The sequence below is a fragment of the Sus scrofa genome, chromosome 1, assembly GCF_054392235.1.
Source record: "Sus scrofa isolate SSC_HxYL_T2T_F1_AM1 chromosome 1, Sscrofa_HxYL_maternal_Yorkshire_Landrace_v2.0, whole genome shotgun sequence".
Classification (NCBI taxonomy): Eukaryota; Metazoa; Chordata; class Mammalia; order Artiodactyla; family Suidae; genus Sus; species Sus scrofa.
This window is the reverse complement of record NC_139383.1, coordinates 107,579,922-107,601,289: the sequence shown is the minus strand read 5'-3', so window position 1 is coordinate 107,601,289 and position 21,368 is coordinate 107,579,922. Positions and strand designations below refer to the sequence as shown.

The following is a 21,368-nucleotide window of genomic DNA, read 5'->3' as shown; positions in this document are numbered from 1 at the left end:
CCAGTGGGTGTGGCCATGTGCCAATAAAACTTTATTTGCAGAAACAAGCTGGAAGGCTGGTCTGCAGGCCACAGTTTGCCAAATTCTAAGACCCTAACTGTGCTAGGGATAATTGAGGCTGTCATGTAAGGGAGGCAGGTACTTCTGGGATCCCCCAAAGCCAGAATGTACTTGCCCCCTCCAGCCCCAGCACCCTGCATTTGGCCCCTTCTCCGAGACTGTGGAGAAGAGTCTCACCTAGACTCGGCTGGTGACCTGCTTCCTAGGAATGGTTTTAGCTGTCCCCAACTAAGCTCCTCACCCTGAAAGCAATAATTGCTTGTAAAAAGACTCACAAAAAACAAAAATAGGCTGGCCTCACAGCGCACACTGCCTACTGCCTTTGCTACCTATGGCCTCAGACAGGAAACCATGGATCGAAGAATTCCTGGTCTCCTCCTTTATTGTATGGGCACCTATTTTTATCCTGCAGGAGGAAGCAGGAGGTGAGGGTGGGGGATGGGGGGTGGGGGAGTTGAGGAGGGGGCGCCAGGAGAGCAGAGGTTCTCTCCTAGAAGAGCATTCTGCCTCAGAGCTGGGGCAGGATCTGGAGTCAGCACGAGTTGGGGGGAGGCCATGGGAAACCTTTCCAATTAAAAAAAAAAAAGGAACAATCTCTCTTCCTCTGTCAAAGGTGTCAGTAGGGGCTCCTCTCTCCCTCTCCCCACCCCCTCCTCCTCTCTTTCCATTTTTAGTGCCTTTAGCACTAGAGAAAGAAAAAAAAAAAAGATATCCATTTTCTTGTTCTTGCTTATTAAGGAAATGACATTCACCCCTCACTTGCTGTACGTGACTATAGTCGCCTAGAATTAGAAAATGGTTTTCCATCACCTCTTCCTCCTTGGCACTCCTTACAAAGGGGCGCCAGGCTGCCTGAATTCCAATCCCACTCCCCCATTTGTAAGCCATGAGATTTGGGGCCACGTATTTGATCTCAGTTTTCTTGTCCGCATGCTGACGATAAGACTAGTATCTACACTTTACAGGGCAGTTATGAGAATTCAGAAAGGACATGTGCAGACACGTAGCTCGGATGGTGTCCCCATGTGAAGGAGGCACAGGTTCTGGATGGGGTGGGGGGTGGGTGGGACAGGGACACTAGGAGTGAGTCCACTTACAGGAACAAGTGGTTCTCCTGTCATTCACCCAATATTTAAGGAGCACTGTATGAGCCCTCAGAGAATGGGACTTTCCAGTGGGAGAATGCAGACCACAAAAATAAATAAAGCATGTGTGATGCGTTCCACGAAGAGAAATAAAGGTGGGGGGTGAGGAGTACAGAACAGGGAGTTCAGGAGGCCTTACTAAGAAGGTGACATTGGACCAGAGACAACACGGTCTGTAAAAAGAGATCAGTAACGGCACACACTTCACAGACATGATGCAGCAATAGGTAAGATAAGAAAGAGAAAGCCCCTCACAGTTCCTGGAACCTAGAAGGCCAGTGTCTGCATGGCAATACAGTCATTGCTAGATACTCATTATGGGGACATCAGGAGAATGGCATGTCCTGGTTCACTGGAAAGGCAGTGGCCCCTGCATTTAAACTCAGTCCATCAAAACCAACCTTATGGTTTCTACAGGTGAAACTGCTGGGGGGAGGGAAGAATTGGGAGGGTGGGAATAACACATACACAATATATACTCACTGACTAATGAGAACCTACTCTATAACCCAGGAAAATCTACTCAATAGTTTGTAATAACTAGTATGGGAAAAAAGAATGGCTATATTTCTATGTGTGACTGACTCACTTGGCTGTACACCTGGAACTAATACAACATTCTAAGTTAGCTATACTGCAATAAAATAAAAATATAAATAAAAAAAAAACCACCTCAGTCCATCATGGCTAAGACCATACCTGGTCTACAGAAAGGTGCCCAGTCAATCCTGGTGGACTCAACCAATGAAGTCACACCCCGTGGGACCAAGAAGGGACATGAAGCAGAACTTGCGGACAAGGAACGGCCTGGGCTAGTGAGGTGGGACTTAGTTTTTACATGACTTTGCTCCTTGGCATCTCAGAATATTTTAATAATCCTTATGTCTGTGAGTTAGCATATCCTGGAAGTTTCCAGAAGACTTGGCAACAGAGCTGGCATAGCTCTAGGGAACAATAAAGTCACTCCTTCCAATCTGAAGGGCTGGGAACCAGGCTTTCAGTAGCTTCAGTCCAGTGTGGGGCAGCCCCTTCCCACCAACCCTGAGTTCACACTGCAACAGCACCACCTGCTGGAGGAACAGGGCTGCTCCCTCATTTTTATTCCTTCAAGCACTCAGTGGCTTCGTGGGTGGGGGAGTGCAGCCTGGACATCATTTTGGAGGGGAGTGATTTTCATTCTGAAAGCTCATTTGTCCCTCATATTCTTGGGGGCTTGGGGTGGTTCTCATCCTGTCTTTATTCGGGCCAAGCAGGTAAATGGGGTGATTAACCCCAAGTCTCACTTGCCCCCCTGTCAGCTGGTCTCCTGTCCTCTCCTGGGTCCTGTGTGAAGAGAGCGCTTGGACACGCTGGTATGAGGTGGCATGAGGTCAGAAATCCCACTTTACCTTTCCTGGGTTTTCCGGGCCCCTTCGTGGAGAGGGCCTTGGGCATATCCATGAGGCCAGAAATCCCACCTGACTCAGTGATGTTTCTGGTCCAGTGGGTGCACCAGGTCGACCTCACAAGAGTGGGTCTACACATTCTGTACTTCACTCAACTAGGTCACTCACCAGAGGATCAGAGCAAAACGGGCCTGCCCAGGTCAGGGTGAGCTCAGAATTAACTGCAGACAGACAGAGAATTTAGTTTCAACATTTCCTAACAGGAAGGCAAAAGGGGAAATAAGTTCCTCTGGTCAGACAAAAGACAGCAGAGGGAACATTTGTCTGACAAGAGAATTCAAAGAGAAATGATCAAAATGTGTCCTTTTCGAAAGCCTGGGGCAAGACACAGGATAATTCAAAAACAGTGTCTTTCAACTGGGGTTTTGTTTAAGATGCAGAAGCCTCCAGCGCTGTGTGGGGAAGAGAAGACAGTATTTCTGCAGAGCCCTGAGGCTATGTGGCTCCTGAGCTTTGGTAAGCTGAGGAGATGCTGAGGAGAAATTGTTCAAGTCACCACACCAGAGGGGGAAGGAGCCTGGTGGGGTGATGTCTGGGCTGGAGGTTTGGGGACGGAGGAGAGGGGAGGGGAGTGCAAGGAGGGGCGGGAACCCATCTCATTCTACTCCTTTGCCCTCACACGGTCAAGTTTGTGGAGTGCCATCCCTCCCCTCAGCACAGCTTCTACCTAACCTTCTGAGGGCAGAAGCCAACACTCTGCAACCCCCCAAGCCCATACCAATGGGTGCCTTCCTGCAGGCCCAGGTGCGGCCGTCTAGTAGGGGGATGGCCACCAGCACCCCTCACTCCATCAGCAAGCACCCTCCTTGTCTGCAGCTGATAGAGGCTCAACCTCCCCGGGGCTGCCCCATGTTCCCAGGAGTCTGAGGATTGGAGGGGTGCAGAGGGTCCCCTGGAGGAATGTCAGGCTGTGCACAGCAGAGACATGTTGACCAAACAGGTGCTCTCCGTCACCTGCCTGGCCGCTTCCTTCACTGTCTCTTCCCCTCGCTTGTTGTGGAAAGAAGGGCCTGAGTCTGGAGGGTCTGGGTCATTTGGGGGACAGAGTTAAGCACCATACTTGTATGCTGAGCATGAATGAGACAAGGACAACTTTGGCGACTGGGGACCAGCTGCAACACGCCTGTGAAGCCTCCAGAACGGCACGCTGGCGCCCTCTAGTGGGAGCAGATCACAGAGCAGCCATCTGTCCTCCCGCCTTGGCACCAGGCACACCTGACCCTGGGGCCACACTGGGAGCAGGATTACAATTGATGGGGACTGGAATGTTTACATCACTGCCAACCCCCTTCCACAGTTCACAATAGAGATGCCAAAAGTGCAAGTGGAACCCCCAGGACTCCTTGCTAAGCCCAGCTCCATGGGTCTCAGCTTCCTCCCTCACCTCTGGCTGCACCCCTGCGATGGATGTCCTCCTGAATCCATGTCACCATGCTCAAGCCCTCCAGCACACCCCCCCCACCTTGCTCCTGAGGCGGCCAAGTGCTTGTGGATGCTAAGATCTGGCCGCTGGCTGTCCGCCCAGCTCATCTGCTCCTCTCCCTCAGCTATCACCACAGAGAGGGACAGTCACCTTCCCTATCATCAGCCTTTACTAACCAACTAAATGCCTTTTATGGGTGGAGAACTCTGCCCAGCAGATGTGGGCACCTACTGTCACCCTGCTGCCCCAGGTTCTTGGTTCTGTCCAGGGGCCTGAATCCCAGCTCCTGGATCCAGGGCTCACTGTGCAAATACAACCAGGTGGGACCATCAGTGATAGAGTCTTCAGCTTTGTTTATTATTATTACTTTTTCTTTTTAGGGCTGCACCTGTGGCGTATGCTAGGGATCAAATAGGAGCTGCAGCTGCCAGCCTACAATACAGCCGCAGCAACACCCAGATTGGAGCTGCACCTGCAGCCTATGCTAGAGCTCACAGCAATGCCAGATCCTTAACCCGCTGAGCGAAGCTAGAGATCAAACTTGCAACCTCATGGACACTAGTCCGGTTCTTAACCTGCTGAGCTACAACAGAAACAAATGCTTTGGCCCAGAAGTGTCACTTGGACTCACAGCCCACTGGCAAGTCTTCCCCTTTAGCTGGGAGGAGGGGGTGGTGGACAGGCACCCAAATGACCTCAGGCTGAGGCCCTTCCACTGAGGACCACTCACTGTGCCGTGTGCCCATGTGTGTGTGATCCCCCAGTGAGAGACAGGTTGGAGCTCCCAGAGATCTACAATAGGCATTAAGTCAGGGGGCCACTGGGGCCCTTGGCTCTTTACTCCGCCATTCTTTCCAAGCCCCAGGCTGCAGAGACTCTCCAGCACTGGGCAGGCAGGGGGTGTATGTAGGGAGGGGACCAGATGTCCCTCTATGGGGACTTTGACCTGGGCCAGACACCAGCATTTGCTCAGGCATTTACAGGTGCAGCTCTGCACTACTGTCATTGGAGCATGTGTCTCATTTCTCTTCTGGACTGTGCCCCTCCCGGTCAGCTATACTGTATGCGATTTCCTCTCTCTCTCTCTCTTTCTCTCTCTCCTTCTCCCTCTCTCTCAAAGGCTATTGTGAAGCACCTGCCCATGAAGATGAGTTAAATGAGCAAGTAAAGGAAAGAGGCACCGCCACTCACCTGACTGCTTCCTGCTCCCCACTCCCACCACCCCTTTGCTGTTGGGTGCGGTCACGTGAGTAGCTCTGTCCAATGGGCTGTGAGTCCAAGTGACCCTTCTGGGCCCAAGCATTTGAGACCAGGAGCTTGACCCTTTGTCCCTGCCAGGGCCACCTGGGTGCTGTTGAGATGACAGCCACAGAATGGAATCCAACTGGACCTCTGGGCCCCTCCTGTGGCAAGAAATCTCAGAAAATGAGAAAGAAGATCCTGTGTGTGATGCCCTCTGAGAACTGGGAGTTGGTTTAATATTATGCTATGGCCGACAGCATCTGAACACAGCAGATAATTGAAAAATCTTGTTTTGTTAAAATTAAAAAAAGAAGAAGACATACATTCTGGGTGTCACACCAACAAGAGCATAACCAGGTTCACGTCAAAGTTCTGCTGGGAAATGGCCAAAAAACTCATAGGCAGGGGGATGGACTGAACATCAGGACAGACAAATATCTGCCCCTCTTCTGGGTAGAAGAAGTGGAGGGCAGGTGGGTAGCGAGCTTCAGGCCAACCCTCTCCCTCCATCCTCCTCCAGCCACCAAACTTTTCTTTACTTTGTGCCTCCAGGCGGGGAGGGGAGGCTATGGGCTTCTTTCTACCCCTCAAACCCTGACTTCTGTCTCAGAAAGTTCCTAGGAAACCCACTCAACTCTGTACAGGCCCCTGACTACCATGGATGGGCAGCCACCATGGACCTACAGTGTGAGGCAGCCACCATGGACCTGGCTCCTCCAGCCCCAGTCAAGCCTTCGAATGACTGCAGCCCCAGCTGACACCTTGATACAGCTTGTGAGAAACCCTGAGCCACAACCACCCAGCTAAGATGCTCTCAGATTCCTGACGCTCAAAAATCCATGTGTGATAATAAATGTTTGTTGTTTTAGGCTGCTGAATTTGGAGCAATTTACGCAGCCATAGCTGACTAATGTAGTAGATCTAGAGTAAGACACAGAAAACTGTAGATGTGCTCAGAAACTTATCCATTGGTAGTTTTCTGAGGGTGAAGTTGGCTCAGTGTGGGGCATGTGTATGGTGGTGTGTGTGTATGTGTGTGGGGGTGGGGTGGGGGGGTGAGTATCAAAGCCCATTCACTTTGTGCATCCTTTTCCTTTTTTTTCCTTTTTTGGCCACACCTATAGCGTATGGAGGTTCCCAGGCCAGGGATCAAATTTGAGCAGCAGCTGCAACCTACACCACAGTTGCAGGAATGCCGGATGCTTTAACCCACTGCACCACAGCAGGAACTCCCACTTTGTGGATCCACTCCCTGCACCTCTAAGATCTTATGTCACACATGGGCCCTGGAGACCAAGAACACTTCTTCTGAGAGAAAATCCTAGAATATGAAACCTGAGAAGGACTTTGGTCTGATGATTTTCAAAATTTGTGTAGGAGTGGAACTATCTCTTCAAATTAAACCATTTGTAGAAGACTAGTTTAGAGACATGGGCAGAGCAGTTCTGAGCTAGTGTGAGAGGGGTCCCCTCGAGCCTGTTCTTTCGGTGGCCCCACTCCCCACCCCAACAGCATCCCTGAAGCACCTCTGGAAAACCCCAGAGCCTCATAATTTGCAAACCTCTGATCTAGTCCTATTGTGGCATTATTTTACTGAGGAGTAGCCAAGGCCCACAGAGGAGAGGTCACGTGACACACCTAGCATTTGATTCTCTTGGCCTTCGCTGCACTCCTTCTGCACTCTGTGCAGTGCCTCCCAGAACAAAAGCACAGGGTGGGGATGGGGTACAGGAAACTGCTCCCTCTCTCACCTCCTAACAAAGTAGGGGGCCCTAGCCTGTCCACCAGCAGAGGAGGCACCTCCTACGTGCCAGGTACTGTTCTCACGTGAATTCACCTGCTCCATCTTCCTGACAATACTCGGAAGTAGATACTGTCATCACCCCATTTTACAAAGAAGGAAACAGAGGTGGAGCAAGGAGAGCAGCTAGCCTGACTCCTTGGCTAGTCAGCGGCAGGACCAGGATTCCACGAGGTCCCAAAACCAAGCCCTTAACTCTTGCACTCTGCCACCTCCCCCAAGTAAGGGCCTGGCCCTCCTCGCCCTTCTAGTGGGAATGAAAAGCCCTCTGCTCTCCTCCCCGAGATGCTGGGAGCAGTGGTCAGACCTGTTACTTCTCCAGCCAGGACGCCCCAGGTTTCCAGCTCAGAAGCCACTTAGGGGTCAATACCTCATCTAGGGCAAGGAGGTCCTCGTCTAGATTGATGTCTCAAATATATTTTTTCAAACATATTTCAAATATATATTTCAAACACATATAAATATCTATCAAATATATAGTTAAAATATATTTTTTCTATCAGTAACAAATGCTGAAGGCATTTAAGAATGGAGTGATAAAGAGGTGGTTTCTGAGTACTTTTTTTTTAATTTCAAAATGATTTATTTTTTAACATAATGAAGAAAGTCACACTATTGTGAAGTCTGGTTCCTAGTATTTACTGTTAGTCTTACCTGTGGAAGCTTGTTCACAGTCTGAAGGAACACTTTTTTTGGAGGGGGTTATTAAGACCTATTTTATTTTATTTTTTTAAATTCTTATTTCCCCAATCCAATTTTTTTTCCTACTGTACAGCATGGTGACCTAGTTACACATACATGTACACATTCTATTTTCTCATATTATCATGCTCCATCCTAAGTGACTAGACATAGTTCCCAGTGCTACACAGCAGGGTCTCATCGCTAATCCATTCCAAAGGAGTACTTTATTTTTATTTTTTGCACCAGGACTAGCTTTCTATTAGCTGTGATAATTTAGAACAGATCCAGGCTAAAGGGTATTTCATGAGCCAATACCATGTAGCAGTGTCTCTGACTCACATATCAAGGCCCAAGCCCTACTGATTATTTGTCTCTCAAATATAAGAAAGTTACAAGAACAACACAAAGAACCCTCCATCCTTCTCAGATTCTCTGACTGTCAATACCTCTCCACGTTTGCTCCTCTCTTCACCTAGGAATCTATATACCATTATCATTCATCTTTTTTTTTCCTGGCTGCCCCTACAGTGTAAGTTCCCTGGCCAGGGATCAACCCTGCACCACAGCTGCAGCAATACCAGATCCTTTACTTGGTTTGCCACGAGGGAACTTCCTCATTCATCTTTTTCTTTTTTTCTTTTGTCTTTTCAGGGCCACATCCAGGGCCTATGGAAGTCCCCAGGCTAGGGGTCAAATCGGAGCTATGGCTGCCGGCCTACATCACAGCCACAGCAACTCAGCATTTGAATCTCATCTGTGACCTACACCGCAACTTATTGCAATGCCATATCCTTAACCCACTGAGCGAGGCCAGGGAGAGAACCTGCGTCTTCATGGATACTAGTAAGGTTCTTAACCCCCTGAGCCACAACAGGAACTCCTCAGTCATCTTTTTCTAAACTATTTGAGGACAAGTTGAAGACATGAGGTCACACGTCCCTCAAATATTCTAGTGTGTAATTCTCAAAAACAAGGACACTCACCTGCCTAACCATCACAGAGCCCCCTATGTCAGGATACCTCTGTCCAAGAAATACTCATGCCCCACCTGAACCTGCTGACCCAATTCACATTCTCCAATGGTTCAATAAAGTCCTATTTCTTTTGGTTCCACAATCTCAGAAAGGACCACATGTTGCATTTAGTCATCTGCCTCTTCAATCTCTCTCGCTTTTTTTTTTTTTTTTTTTGGTCTTTTTTTTTAGGGACGCACCCGCAGCATATGGAGGGGTTGAACCAGAGCTGTAGCTGCTGGCCTGCGCCACAGCCACAACCACGGCAACACCAAATCCGAGCCACATTTGCAGCATACACCAGAGCTCATGGTAATGCCGGATCCTTAACCCACTGAGTGAGACCAGGGTCGAACCTGCGCCTTCAGGGATGCTAGTTAGACTTTGTTTCTGCTGAGCCACAATGGGAATTTCAATCCCCTCCGATCTTGATGATTCCTCAGTCTTTCCCTGACTTTCATGTCCAGGCAGTCTTAGCGGATGGCCCTTCCATTTGGCTCCCTGTGACCAGATGCAGGCTGGGCTTCCTTGGCAGGAAAACCCCAGGAAAGAGGCTGTGCATTCTCTGTGCGCATGGTGTCCACACATCCCACACTAATGGTATTAAGCTCAGTCACCTGGTAATGTTGGAGCCTGCCAGCTTTCTCCACCAAAGTCCACACTTTTCCTTACAATGAGATTAGTCCTATGTGTGTCCCAGTCTGGTGCTTGAGAGTTTCCAGTCTGTAATGCAGGGAGGAATCTAAACAGAGCCCGGTGGGGACAGAGCTAAGGGGACAGAGCTCAAAAGTCTGGGAGTCCAAGGCCACTAGAATTTGGAAAGCAGAGTGTCAGAGGGGAGAAAGCTGCACAGAGAGAAAAATCCAGAAATTACAGGCCCTGGAGGCTTTGGCTAAGTGTGAGGAAACTTCCACGGCTGGTGGAAAGCTACCTGCAAGGAATTGATGGAATAATCCAGAGATCACCCATGACTGAAATTTCTAGCCGACAGGGTGGAAATGCCTCTGAGTACACAGGGCCTTGGTTGGCACCTTCAGAGGGCTATTGCTCAGAGTAGAGCAAAACTTGCTCTAGACTAATGACTTCTCACCTAACAAAGCTTAAAAAGCAAACCTTGAAAGGATCAAATTCTTTCAAAGTAATATAACTATGTTCTAGAATAAAGTTCAAAATATTTTAATGAATAACAATAAGGATAATAATATCCAGCACCAAACAATGTAAAATTCCAAAATGCACTGAGGGTTTGGGATGGAAATGCTATCAAACTTGGTTGTGATGATTGTGGTACACCTATATATATAATAAAATTCATTAAGTAATTAAAAATATTTTGCATTTAATATAAAATTATCAAGCACATAAGGAAAAATATGACCCATACCCAGGAGAAAAATCAATGAGCATAAACAGACTCTGAAACAACATGGATGACAGATCATTAGAGAAGGACATTGAAACAGCTATTATAAACCATTCCATATGCTCAGGAAGATTGAAGAAAGCATGAACATGGAGAGAGAAGGAAGATAAATACAAAAACAAAATCTATAGTGAACTTCTAGAAAATACAATATCTGAAATGAAAAATATACTGAATGGAATTAACAGTAGATTAGACACTGCAAGAAAAGACTAGCGAGCTTGAAGACATAACAATAGAAGCTATCCAAAATGAAACACTGAGAGGAAGAAGGCTAAAAAAGACAAGCAGAGCTTTGGTGAGCTATGGAAAAATATGAAGAAGCACAGCCTGCCTATAACTGGAGTCACAAGAAGGTGGGTTCTAGGGGAGATGAGGAAGATAAAGGCTGAAAATTTCCACATTTGATGAATACTCTAAAACTACAGATCCAAAAAGAGCAACAAATTTCAAGTGGAAGAAACACAAGGAAAAACCAGCCCAAGTCATATCCTAATCAGACTGCTGAGGCCTTAGGAGTTTCCTGGTGGTCTGGGGGTCTAGTGGGGGTTAGGACTTGGTGCTTTCACCATTGCGGCATGGGTCTGGAAACTGAGATCCCACATGATGCTGCTGCTTGCCGCACCCAAAAGAAGAAGAGAAGAAAAGAGAAGAAGAAGAAGAAGAAGAAGGAGAAGAAGGAAAAGAAGAAGAAGAAGACAATTGCGAAGGCCTTGACTGTACATTGTATTGCTTCCCATTAATAGACCCAAGGCATGAATAATGAACAAAAAAGTGGGCAAGACCCAAAGGGAGTGGAAGAGAATGGATGCAGATGACACAGCAAGAGAGACTCAGAAGAGAAGGAAAGGGTGCTGTGCTCCAGTCACCAAGGAGGATCTGATGCTCCCCTCCTCTGTGGGAGGCCCAACCTCATATCGGGAAGCAGCTATATTCCTATCACTTCTGCCCAAAGTCCAGCCCCAGAAGCATCTAGGGACCTAGAGTCACTGTCTCTTTGCTGAGTAAATCCTCTAATCCTGCAGCCTGGCCTGATTCAGGGAAAAGAGTCCAATCTGTGACAAAACCAGCAAGCACAGCAGACACCTGGAGGCTGGCAGGACAGCTCTGCTTTTCAAAGACCTAAAAATAGCCCTGACCATGCTAGAAACCATGGCAGCCCTGCCACTGCCACTAAACATGCTGCAGGCTGTCTCACCTCAGAAGTTTCGGGTTAAGGGACAAAAACTTCCAAGTATGCTGAGTCACCAGGGCACAGGCCATTTCATCTCCGGGGGGGGGGGGAGTGTCAGGTCTGCCCCCAGCACTTGGCGATACAGGTGACTGCAGGCTGCCACACACGTCACTGTGGGATGCTCCGCACCAAGGCAGGTACCCACCCCAGCCCACCTACCACAGCCATACATCCTGCTACACCCTGCAGGAGGGCTGGGGGAGGGGTGCTCTTGGAGACTCTGCCCCTGCACCTACCTGCCAGGCTGGGAGGACCTTCTCAATGTCATTCAGGTTGATTCCATCCCCATCTTCCAGCTTCCCTTTTCCGCATCTGGACCAGAAAAGACATAATGGCATTGAAAGAATGGCTTATTCATGCATCTCAGCCCAGCAAGTGGGAAGAGCAGGGGTGATCAGGAGACATCAGGCCTGCTCTCCCTTAAGTCTGCAGAATCGGCCTGTCCGCACCTGGAGGAAACAGCCCTGGAGAAAGTTGCCCTCCTCCCCTCCAGGCCTGCCAACACAGAACCTCCCTTGAGGACAAAGGACTCTGTGCAGGCAGGAATGCTGGGACCATCCTGGGACTGGGAAGGGCAAGCCATGCAACACCCAACCCCAGGGAGGTGAAAGGGTACGAGAGTTTCCTTTGCCCTTTCCATTCAGAGACACACAGCTCCTTGCTGATGAATGTCCCAAAGCCTGTCACCGCACCTGCGAGAGCCCATCATCTCACTGAGTTACACCAAAGGGAAAATGAATGAACAGAGAAATCAAGCAACTTTCTCGAGGTCACACAGGCCCCCAAAAGGCCTTCCTCCCTCCTGGGCCTGACTTTGGGCCAGTTCAGCAAGTCTGCTCAGATACCACTGCTTTCTCTTCACGCCCCCTACAGGCAGGCCACCTTCAGGCCAAGATGCTGACCCTGATTTACTGGCAAAGATCCATGTCTTCCACATGTTTAAGGGTGCAGAGTCAAACCAGATATCGGGATGTTGGAACCCCAGCGACATCGCTTATTAACTAGGCGACCCTGCACAAGTCACTTTCCCTCTCTGTACCTCAGTTTCCTCATTTGTAAATGGGGATAATTATTAGCACCTAATCATAAGGTAGTCAGAGGATTAAATTAATGTACCAAAATGCTTAGAACCAGTGCCCAGTACACAGTAAACACTATAAGTAGTAGAGGTACGTCTAGGAGTTCCTGTCATGGCTCAGTGGTAATGAACCCAACTAGTATCCACGAGGATGCGAGTTCAATCCCTGGCCTCTCTCAGTGCGTTACAGATTCTGCGTTGCTGTGGCTGTGGTGTAGGCCGGCAGCTGTAGCTCTGATTCAACCCCTAGCCTGGGAACATCCATATGCCATGGGTGCGGCCCTAAAAAGACAAAAAAAAAAAAGAGGTATGTGTAGAAAATACATTATCATGGTAAATACAGGCAATAATTAAGTAAAATTATAATAAAATAAAACAAATAACAAGGTAAAAATATTAGTGCCATAGGATTACTTCTGCTACTATTGTTATTACTGTTATTGGGGCAGAACAGTAGCACAGTGACTGATTAATAGTGAAGATTCTAGGGCCAGTCCAGCCTCATGCAAATTCCTCCATTTTTCTGGGCCTCCTAAGTTTTCTCATCTGTTGAAGTGAAAATAATAATACCTTACGTCCCTAGGCTGTGGTGATTATTAGAAAACACAGGCAAGCAGTTAGAACCAGGACTGGTGCTCAGCGTCTAGTAATCATTAGTTACTGCTACTATTCTGTGTTGTTACTGTTATTGGCCCAGGTATGGTGAGGGCTGCCAGAGGGGTCAGAGCCAGCATTTTCCAGCCGCAGAGTTAACGCAACTCTCAAATTTCCGAGGAATTAGTTCATTTGATCAAATATTTGCCTAGCATCTCTGTGTTTTTGGACCTGTCAACCTTTCTCAGAGTTGTGGAACATAAACCCCGCCTGGTTCCTGCCCTCAGAAAGCTCACAGGGTGTTGAGCCAGAGCACCAGCAGGGGGCAGCATGAGATAAGGGTCACGAAAGTCCTATGGCCATTGGACCCCTGGAAACTTGAGAAACGGGGGCGGTTGCAAACCCAGCTCGGCTTGGGTAGAAGGGGCGGGGGACGAGGAAGGAGGGTATGATCAACGCCCTGTTCAACACGTGCTTCTGTCTGTGGGGCCCCTGGCTCGTCCTGCAAGCCGCGGCGCAGCAACAGTGCTTGGCCCGGCCAAGCGAGGGCGCTGCAGAACCCAGACGAGCAGCATCCAGACCGGCCAAGGGCTGAGGGAGGGGAGGCGGGACGCGAGCTGGTCCAACAGAGGACGCCCCAGGCAGAGGGCACAGGGCACATGGCAGAGGCCTGGAGCTCAGTGCAAGCGTGCTGCCAGCAAGGAGGTCAGGGTTTGCCGCGGCTGGAGTTGGGAGAAGGTGGGGTGAGGATGGAGGTGGAGGTGGGAGTGAGGGTGCAAGGTGGGGGTGCAAGCGCAAGATGGCGCTAGAAGGCTAGGGCTGTAAGCACAGCTGGGTTCTGATGGAGCTGGGGTGGGAGGAGACTTCTCGTCCTCCCTTCCCTCCCACCCTGGTGGTGCTGGGCTGGGCTTCAGAGGAGGAGGTGGAAAAAGATCTAGAAACATCCACCTGCCTTTCAACTAACAAATCTGCCTGGTCAGGATGGCTCTTGAAGACGCTAACTGATCAGTCACCTGTGTTCTGTGCTTGCCATGGCATAAGGAGGAAACCAGGGACTCTGGGCTAACACCCCTCCCTCAGGTCACGAGAGCTGATAACACACCTCTGGCCCCAACCACCCCCAGGCACCAGCCTATCACAGCTTGGCCTGGTCTTCATTCTCACCTCAGCAGCCCCCAGGGCAGGCAAGGAAGGCTGCTGTCCCCCTAGGCCTGCCTTGTCTTAGCCTCAACTCCCTGGAGAGACGGCAGTTTCTGAGGGCAGAAGGTTGCTACAGAGTGGCTGAGTCACTGCTGCCAACAGGGTTTCCAAGGCAACAGCCTTCTCCATTTTGTCCCTCCATGGAAACAAGGGCTGCCGGAAGCCTTGGCAACGGCATGGTACCCTACTTCCAAGGGCTGCTGCAGAGGCTGGGCATGTGGAGTCCATTCCAGGTATGGCTGGACTTTAAGGGTGACACAGTTCCTGGCTCAACCACAAGGTGGCCACAGGATGCTGCACCCAGACTCCCCAGGAACTCAGGAGAGAGCGATTTGGCCAGAGAGCCAGGTGTTCGCGGAAGACCCCAGGGGACTGTCAGCGGATCTGGCAGGTTCCTCTGAGTGAGTGAGCCTCGTGGAGAATGGGTGTGGCTGGTTCCTCTGGCTCCAGAAGGGATAATGGCCCTTAGCAAAAGGGACCCTTTCCTCCTGGGCACAGTCACTACTGCCAAATTGCATTTTGTTAGGACATTTGTGTGAACTGGTGCTACACCTTCTGAAAGTTTGACTTCGCCACGCGTTCCCTTCAGTTTGTGATGCACTGACATCACTTCTGTCCTCTGGGCCTCAGTTTCCCTACTGGTTTCAACATCCATGGGCTCCCAGGGGACACAGGAGTGACAGGAGCTTCCCGGAAAATTACATCTCTCTCTGGAAGCCTTTCCCAGATCATTCATTCATCCCCCGCAGTGCTCGTTTCTCTACGTACCTCTGCATTTACTTCAGTTTTTTATTTTCCTTATTAGGGCCAAACCTATGGCATATGGAAGTTCCCAGGCTAGGAGCTGGAGTTGCAGCTGCCAATCAATGCCACAGCCACAGCAACGCAGGATCCCAGCCTATACCACAGCTCATGGCAACGCTGGATCCTTAACCCACAGAGCAAGGCCAGGGATCAAACCCGCAACCTCATGGAAACTAGTCGGATTTGTTTCCGCTGTGCCACAACGGGAACTTCCTGCATTTACTTTAACTGTGCACCTGGTCCTCATTTTATACCGTGTACTTTCTAAATGTGTACACACAGTTTCAATCATGAATAGGCGCATGTCTCCTTTTACAGTAGAGTGAATCTAGGTAGGGACCATATACATTGCGTTTGTGTGTGTGCATTTCTTATCATTTGAGGACCCAGCAGGCTAGCAGGCCCCCCGACAGCTTCAGAAGTGCCAGATGCTCCTCCCTTTCCTCTGGCACACTGCAGGCTCCAACCGGCTCCCACCCCAGGGTAGATGGAGAGCATCATTTCTGCAGAAACCAGCTCCGGAACTTCACCTGCTGAGCAAAGGTCAGCTTTCCTAAGCTCAGAAGTGTGGAGGGCACAGTGCTGCGCAGCTCAGCAAGCAGCTCAGGAGGCAAGTGGCCCCGGTGCCGCTGTGTGAGAGGGTTGAGGTGCAGGGAGAGGGTAGACGGGCCTAAGGCAGGACCAAGGGAGCCCCAGGGCTGGGCCTCTGCTCTGCACTATCTCCTTCTAATAGGATGCCTCCACGGTAAAGGGCATCTCCTCTCTTCAGCCCCAAAAAACCATCTTAAGAGTTCTGACAGGACCCACACAGGCAGGGGCAGGGCAATGGGAAAAGGAGGCGTGGGGGGAGGATGGGAGTGCCTGGGAAAATTTGGCATGAGTGATGGGCCTCTGCCCCCAAAATACACACAAGCACAGAATTTTTATAAAATTTTAAGGGATTAAGCCAATTCAAGGATACTGTGATGTGATGACCTGACCACCAGGCATCAGAAGGGCTTAAACCATGGTTCTGCCGCTTGGGCAGTTACTGTGCCTCTCTGAGCTTTGTTTCTCTCATCTCTGAAATACGGATGCAAGCATCCTCCTCCCAGGCTGTTGAACGATCGTACACTGTAGTAAGACAGCTGCTGAGAGAAAGGTGACTTCTGGGGGTGGGGTCAGGGTCGGGGGTGGGCAGAGTTAGCAGCAGAACAGGTGAAACGCAGCAGTGTAGCCCATCATATCACTTCTATTTAGATCTGAAATGACAGTGAGACAAAGGTGGGCAGAGAAGAAAGGGAAGGAAAAAGAAAAGCCATGAGTATAATGAAAAGAAAAAAATGGCAGTTCCCGTCATGGCTCAGTGGTTAATGAATCCGACTAGGAACCATGAGGTTGCAGGTTCAATCCCTGGCCTTGCTCAGTGGGTTAAGGATCCGGCGTTGCCGTGAGCTGTGGTGTAGGTCGCAGATGAGGCTCGGATCTGGCATTGCTGTGTGGCTGTGGTGTAGGCCGGCAGCTACAGCTCCAATTAGACCCCTAGCTTGGGAACCTCTATATGCTGTGGGTTCAGCCCCAGAAAAGACAAAAAGACGAAAAAAATAAAAAAGAAAGAAAAAGAAAAAAATGGAAAATAGCAAGTGCCTGTGGCGAGGATGTGGAGAAATCGGATCCTCTGCATATTGCTGTTGGGAACGTAAAATATTCAGTTGTCGTGGAAAACAGGATAGCAGTTCCTCAGAAAGTTAAAACACAGAATGACCATGTGTGATATTGTGACTTATAATAATATATACTTGATCTTCATCCCCAGTCTTGGCACAGAGCTCCTAAAATCTTTGAAATTTCCTAATCAAGTGATTAAGGGTGTCTTTCGTTATGCTAATGAGGTGAAATTTGGAAAGTCCATGGGTCCCATAAGGATGGGGGCTGGTTGCCAGGGGAACGCACCCTGTGATAGAAAAATAGGAATTTCCAATGGGATCCTTCTATACAGCACAGGGAAATGTGTGTTATTGGTCACTGTGTTGTACAACAGAACTTGATGAAACACTGTAAATCAACTATACTTTAATAATAACACCAATAACAATGAAAAAAAAAAACAGTAGGAATTTTCAGCTGGATTTCCAGGGAGGGGAGAGGGGCTGGCGATTGAACCAATCAATGATAACCAATGAGTTAAGCAATTATGCCTATATAATGGAGCTTCCCTAAAAATCCAAAAGGACAGGGTTTGTTCATGGACATGGAGGGAGAATGGTGCTCCCAGAGAGGGCCAGGAAATTCTGTTCTTTTCCATGCCATGCCCTATGCATCTCTTCCATATGCCTCTTCCTGAGTTATATACCTTTACATGATAAACTGGCAATCTAGTAAGTAAAATGTGTTCCTAAATTCTGTGAGCTGCTCTAGCAAGTTAATCAAACCTCAGGAGGGCTTGTGGGAACCTTTGATTTATAGCCAGTTGGTCATCAGCACAAGTGACAACCTGGACTTCTACTGCTATCTGGGGGTGGAGCTCTGAACCTGTGGGATCTGATGCTATAGATAGATAGCGTCAGAATTGAGTTGAATTATAGGACACCCAGCTAGGGTTGAAGAATTTCATGTGGGTATTGGGGAAAAAACATACGTATCAGAATTGGTGTCAGAACTGAACCACGTGACCCAACAGTTCCCCTGGGCATAGGCCCCAAAAGAACTGAAAACAGAGACTTAAAGCAAATAATTAGACATGAATGTTCATAACGGCATTATTCATGGTCACCAAAAGATGGGAACAACCCAAATACCCATCAGCCTAAATAAATGGTGATATATTCATACAATGGAATGTTATTCAGCTGTGAAAGGACTGAAGTACTTGAAGTATACGTAAAACCTACAATGTGGGAGTTCCTATTGTGGCGCAGTTGAACCATGAGGTTTCGGATTCGATCCCTGCCTTGCTCAGTGGGTTAAGGATCTGGCATTGCTGTGGGCTTCAGTGTGGGTCACAGATGCAGCTTGGATCCTGCGTGGCTATGGCTGTGGCTGTGGCATAGGACAGCAGCTACAGTTCTGATTCAACACCTAGCCGGGAATTACTATGCCACAGGTGCAGCCCTAAAAATAAAAAAAAAAATAAAAATAAAAAATAAAAAGAGGAAGGGAGGGAGGAATAAAGGAAGGAAAAAAAAGAAACCCTCTGTCTCACACCCCTGTGTCTGCTGGAGACCTATTCCTGTCCTGCACCCAGCCCAGGCCCTGACACCTTCCCCTTTAAAAGGGGAAGTAAACACTGATGCATGAACTAAGTAAAGAATGAGAGGACCTGAGTAAAAGCAACCACTACACTGGGGTTCTTAAGGGGGTGGGGGTGGGGGGAGTCCCTGCCCCAGGGGCATAAGCATTTCCTGAGAACTTGTTAGAAATGCAAAGTCTCAGACCCTACCACAGACCTCCTGAATCAGAGACCCTGGGGGTGGACCCACGGATCTGTGTTCTGATCAAGGTGAGACCCACTGCACTAGGCTGCTGACAAAAAGGGCCACTGTGAGTGGTCAGGAAGGGGAGCAGCAGTGTGGCTGGAGGGGCTGGGCAGTGAAGGGTAGAGGGATTTTGGAGAAAGACCAGTGAACCTACAGGTCTGAGCTGATGAGCCTCTCTGGACATCAGCCCGCCCACGGAAAGGCCCCTCTCTGCTGGGGTGTGGCCCAGCTGTCCCCCATCTCACCAGCCCCTATGTGAGAGTCCCCGGCTGCCCCTTACCCTTCCCGGTCGATGTGCGTGTGTCGCAGCTTCCGGTGGAACTGGGTGAAGTCCAGCTTTTCAGGCTGCAGGTCCCAGGTGGCACCACTAGAGGGCAAGGGAGGGTGAGAAATGTGAGGCAAGGGGGGCAACAAGCTGTGTTCTGGTGGCAATGAAACACCTCAGGCACACCCAGATGGGGAAGCATCTCAGAAAGAGGTGGGCGGGAAGAGGAGGCTCCCACTGGTGATGCGCAGGGGTCAGGCTGGGACCCCTCACTCAAAATGGAGCCTGACATATCAGCTCTGTGCCTGCAGGCAACAGGGCAAGGTCCTGCCTCTGAAGCCTTCTCCTCTCTTCAACTCTGCTGTTCGATGATGGATGCTTATAAAACCTAAGTGTGGGCCTGATGCTTGCTCTATAGAAGCCCTCCTAAAACACTTGAGAGTTTGTTAGTGGGAAGACAGGAGGCCACATCCCCCAAGTGCCGGTACCCATGGTGCTTGTATGCTGGGGGAGCCAGGGTCTGAGCCAGGGTGTGCCTGGAGCACCCCAGAGTTGGTCAGCTCCAGGGCCAGGGGCAGAGCTGAGCTAAAAGGCCACTGTCATCCACCACCCAAGGCCGTCACTCCCAAAGGAGTAGACACCGTAGCTCAGGAGCCCAACAGCAAACCCTACAGCAGCACCATCCCCGTGTCCTGAGGAACCCTGGCCAACACCTGCTTTTCCCACCTGGCCCATCAGGAACCTTCTAGAGTCTGAAGCACTGACAGGCATTCTCGTTCTCCAGACCCCTCTCTGCAGCCACCCCCCTGCCTTCCATGACCTCCGGTGAGATGGGGCAGGGTCGGCAGCCCCAGCTGTCCGTTCCCATCTCTGACACCGTCTGCCTCATATCCACCATGTGCTGTTGTCTTCTGCCCTCCCCAGGTCCCCTCTGCTTTCTCTCCTTGTCCTCTGGGTAAGACTATGGCTATCTCTCTTCCCTCCCCTGTCGGCCCTCTTCTCTCGCTGTGTCCTCTTCCCTTCTTGTTCTCTTTCCCCTGGATGCCCGCCTTGCGTGTTCCTTCCTTCTCTCCTCCCTCTGACCTCCTTCCTCCAGCCTCATCCTTTCTACTTCACCCCCCCCATTAACTCCGCCCTAAAGACCCCTCAGGGCAGAAGGACCAGTCAGCTGGGGCCCCAGCTGGAGTCACACACGCAGGAAGAGGAGCTTACCTGAAGGAATCAAAGGTGTTGGCAGCCCAGATATCAGTGCCCAGCATGTCCAGAGAGTTGTCTTTGCTGCCATTCTGGAAGAGAAGGAGGGTGAAAAGGGGTGTCATTATTTGCTTGTCCAGGACACAGAACAAGTGGGCAGAAGGCCTCCTGAAGGCCCAATCCCAGAGAGGGTGGCAGAGAGCCCACCCCCATGCCCCCTACCCCATCCTGCTGGATTGGTCATCCTGGGCAGCCTGGAGGTTGGACCCTCATAGACACCAAGCAGGGGATGATGGGGGAGGGGAGAGGGGTGCAGTCAATGGGGGGCAGGGGGGGCCTGATGTGAGAGAGAAGCACCCAGAATGTGACCTCATTTTATGGCTGCATCCATTAAATGAGGGAGGGCCCATCCGTAAAAGGAGCCTGAAGCCTTAGGTGGCTTAGGTTCTCAGTAGCAGGGAACTTTCTTAGGATGGCCTGAGAGCTCCCACCAGCCCCAAACACATTTACTCAGGTCCGAAGCTTCTCCATACATGGCCACACCGGCACCTGCACACACCTGGGTCCTCCCCACGCCTGTCCAGTCCCACATCCCCATAATCTCTTGTGCTACTGACAGTGACCTGTCGCCTGGGCAGTACTCCTCTCCTGCCCCTCTCCAGAGGCACCCCATCCTTCAGCGCTTGGCTCCAGGAAGCTCCTCTGACCGCCCTTGCTCTGCAGTCACCTTGCTCGGCCCTGAACTCAGCACCGGCAGGGGTGAGCTGTGGCACAGAGCCCCTGGAGCAGCAGTTTCCACTTCCCCTTCTCACAGTGATTGCTCTCTTGCTCCAGGACATGGACCTAGGATGGCAGGGACCCCTCCGAGGGCCCTGGAGTTCTATGCTCCCTGCCCAGGAAGTGTATGCTAGCTGACAAACACTCCAAGAGATTTCACTGTCTCTTAAGCTCACATTTCCATCTTGTCATAATGAGCCATGTGATCAGTGGAGTTACTTCACTGATTTGGACTTCAGATTCTTCTTTTTTTAAATTTTGGCCACGCCCACAGCATGTGGAAATTCCTGGGCCAGGGACTGAATTCACGCCCCAGCTGCACACAAGGCTTCTGTGGTGACAACATCAGATCCTTTACTCACTGCACCACAGGAGAACTCCCAGATTCTTCATGTTTAAGTACAGATATCTCTCAGAGTGAAGTACCATATCCTGTAGATAGATTTCTGACCTGGCACACATGCTGCCACCATCCCCTCTCCCAACAGTGGCAGACATCACTAATTGATTATGCAATGATTTACAATCTTC

At 50.0% G+C, this 21,368-nt stretch overlaps 1 protein-coding gene across 50 annotated transcripts in view; it reads right to left on the bottom strand.

Annotated features, from left to right (window-relative positions):
- CTIF (cap binding complex dependent translation initiation factor) overlaps nucleotides 1-21,368 on the bottom strand; it is a 321,869-nt gene that overhangs the window by 183,523 nt on the left and 116,978 nt on the right. For all 50 annotated transcript variants that reach the window (XM_021092817.2, XM_084965542.1, XM_084965695.1 and 47 more), the window contains 3 exons: nucleotides 20,079-20,152; nucleotides 18,882-18,968; nucleotides 11,707-11,782 (listed from right to left, as the gene is read on the bottom strand). In XM_021092817.2, the coding sequence (XP_020948476.1) occupies nucleotides 11,707-11,782; nucleotides 18,882-18,968; nucleotides 20,079-20,152 (237 nt within the window). The remainder of the gene's footprint in view (nucleotides 1-11,706; nucleotides 11,783-18,881; nucleotides 18,969-20,078; nucleotides 20,153-21,368) is intronic.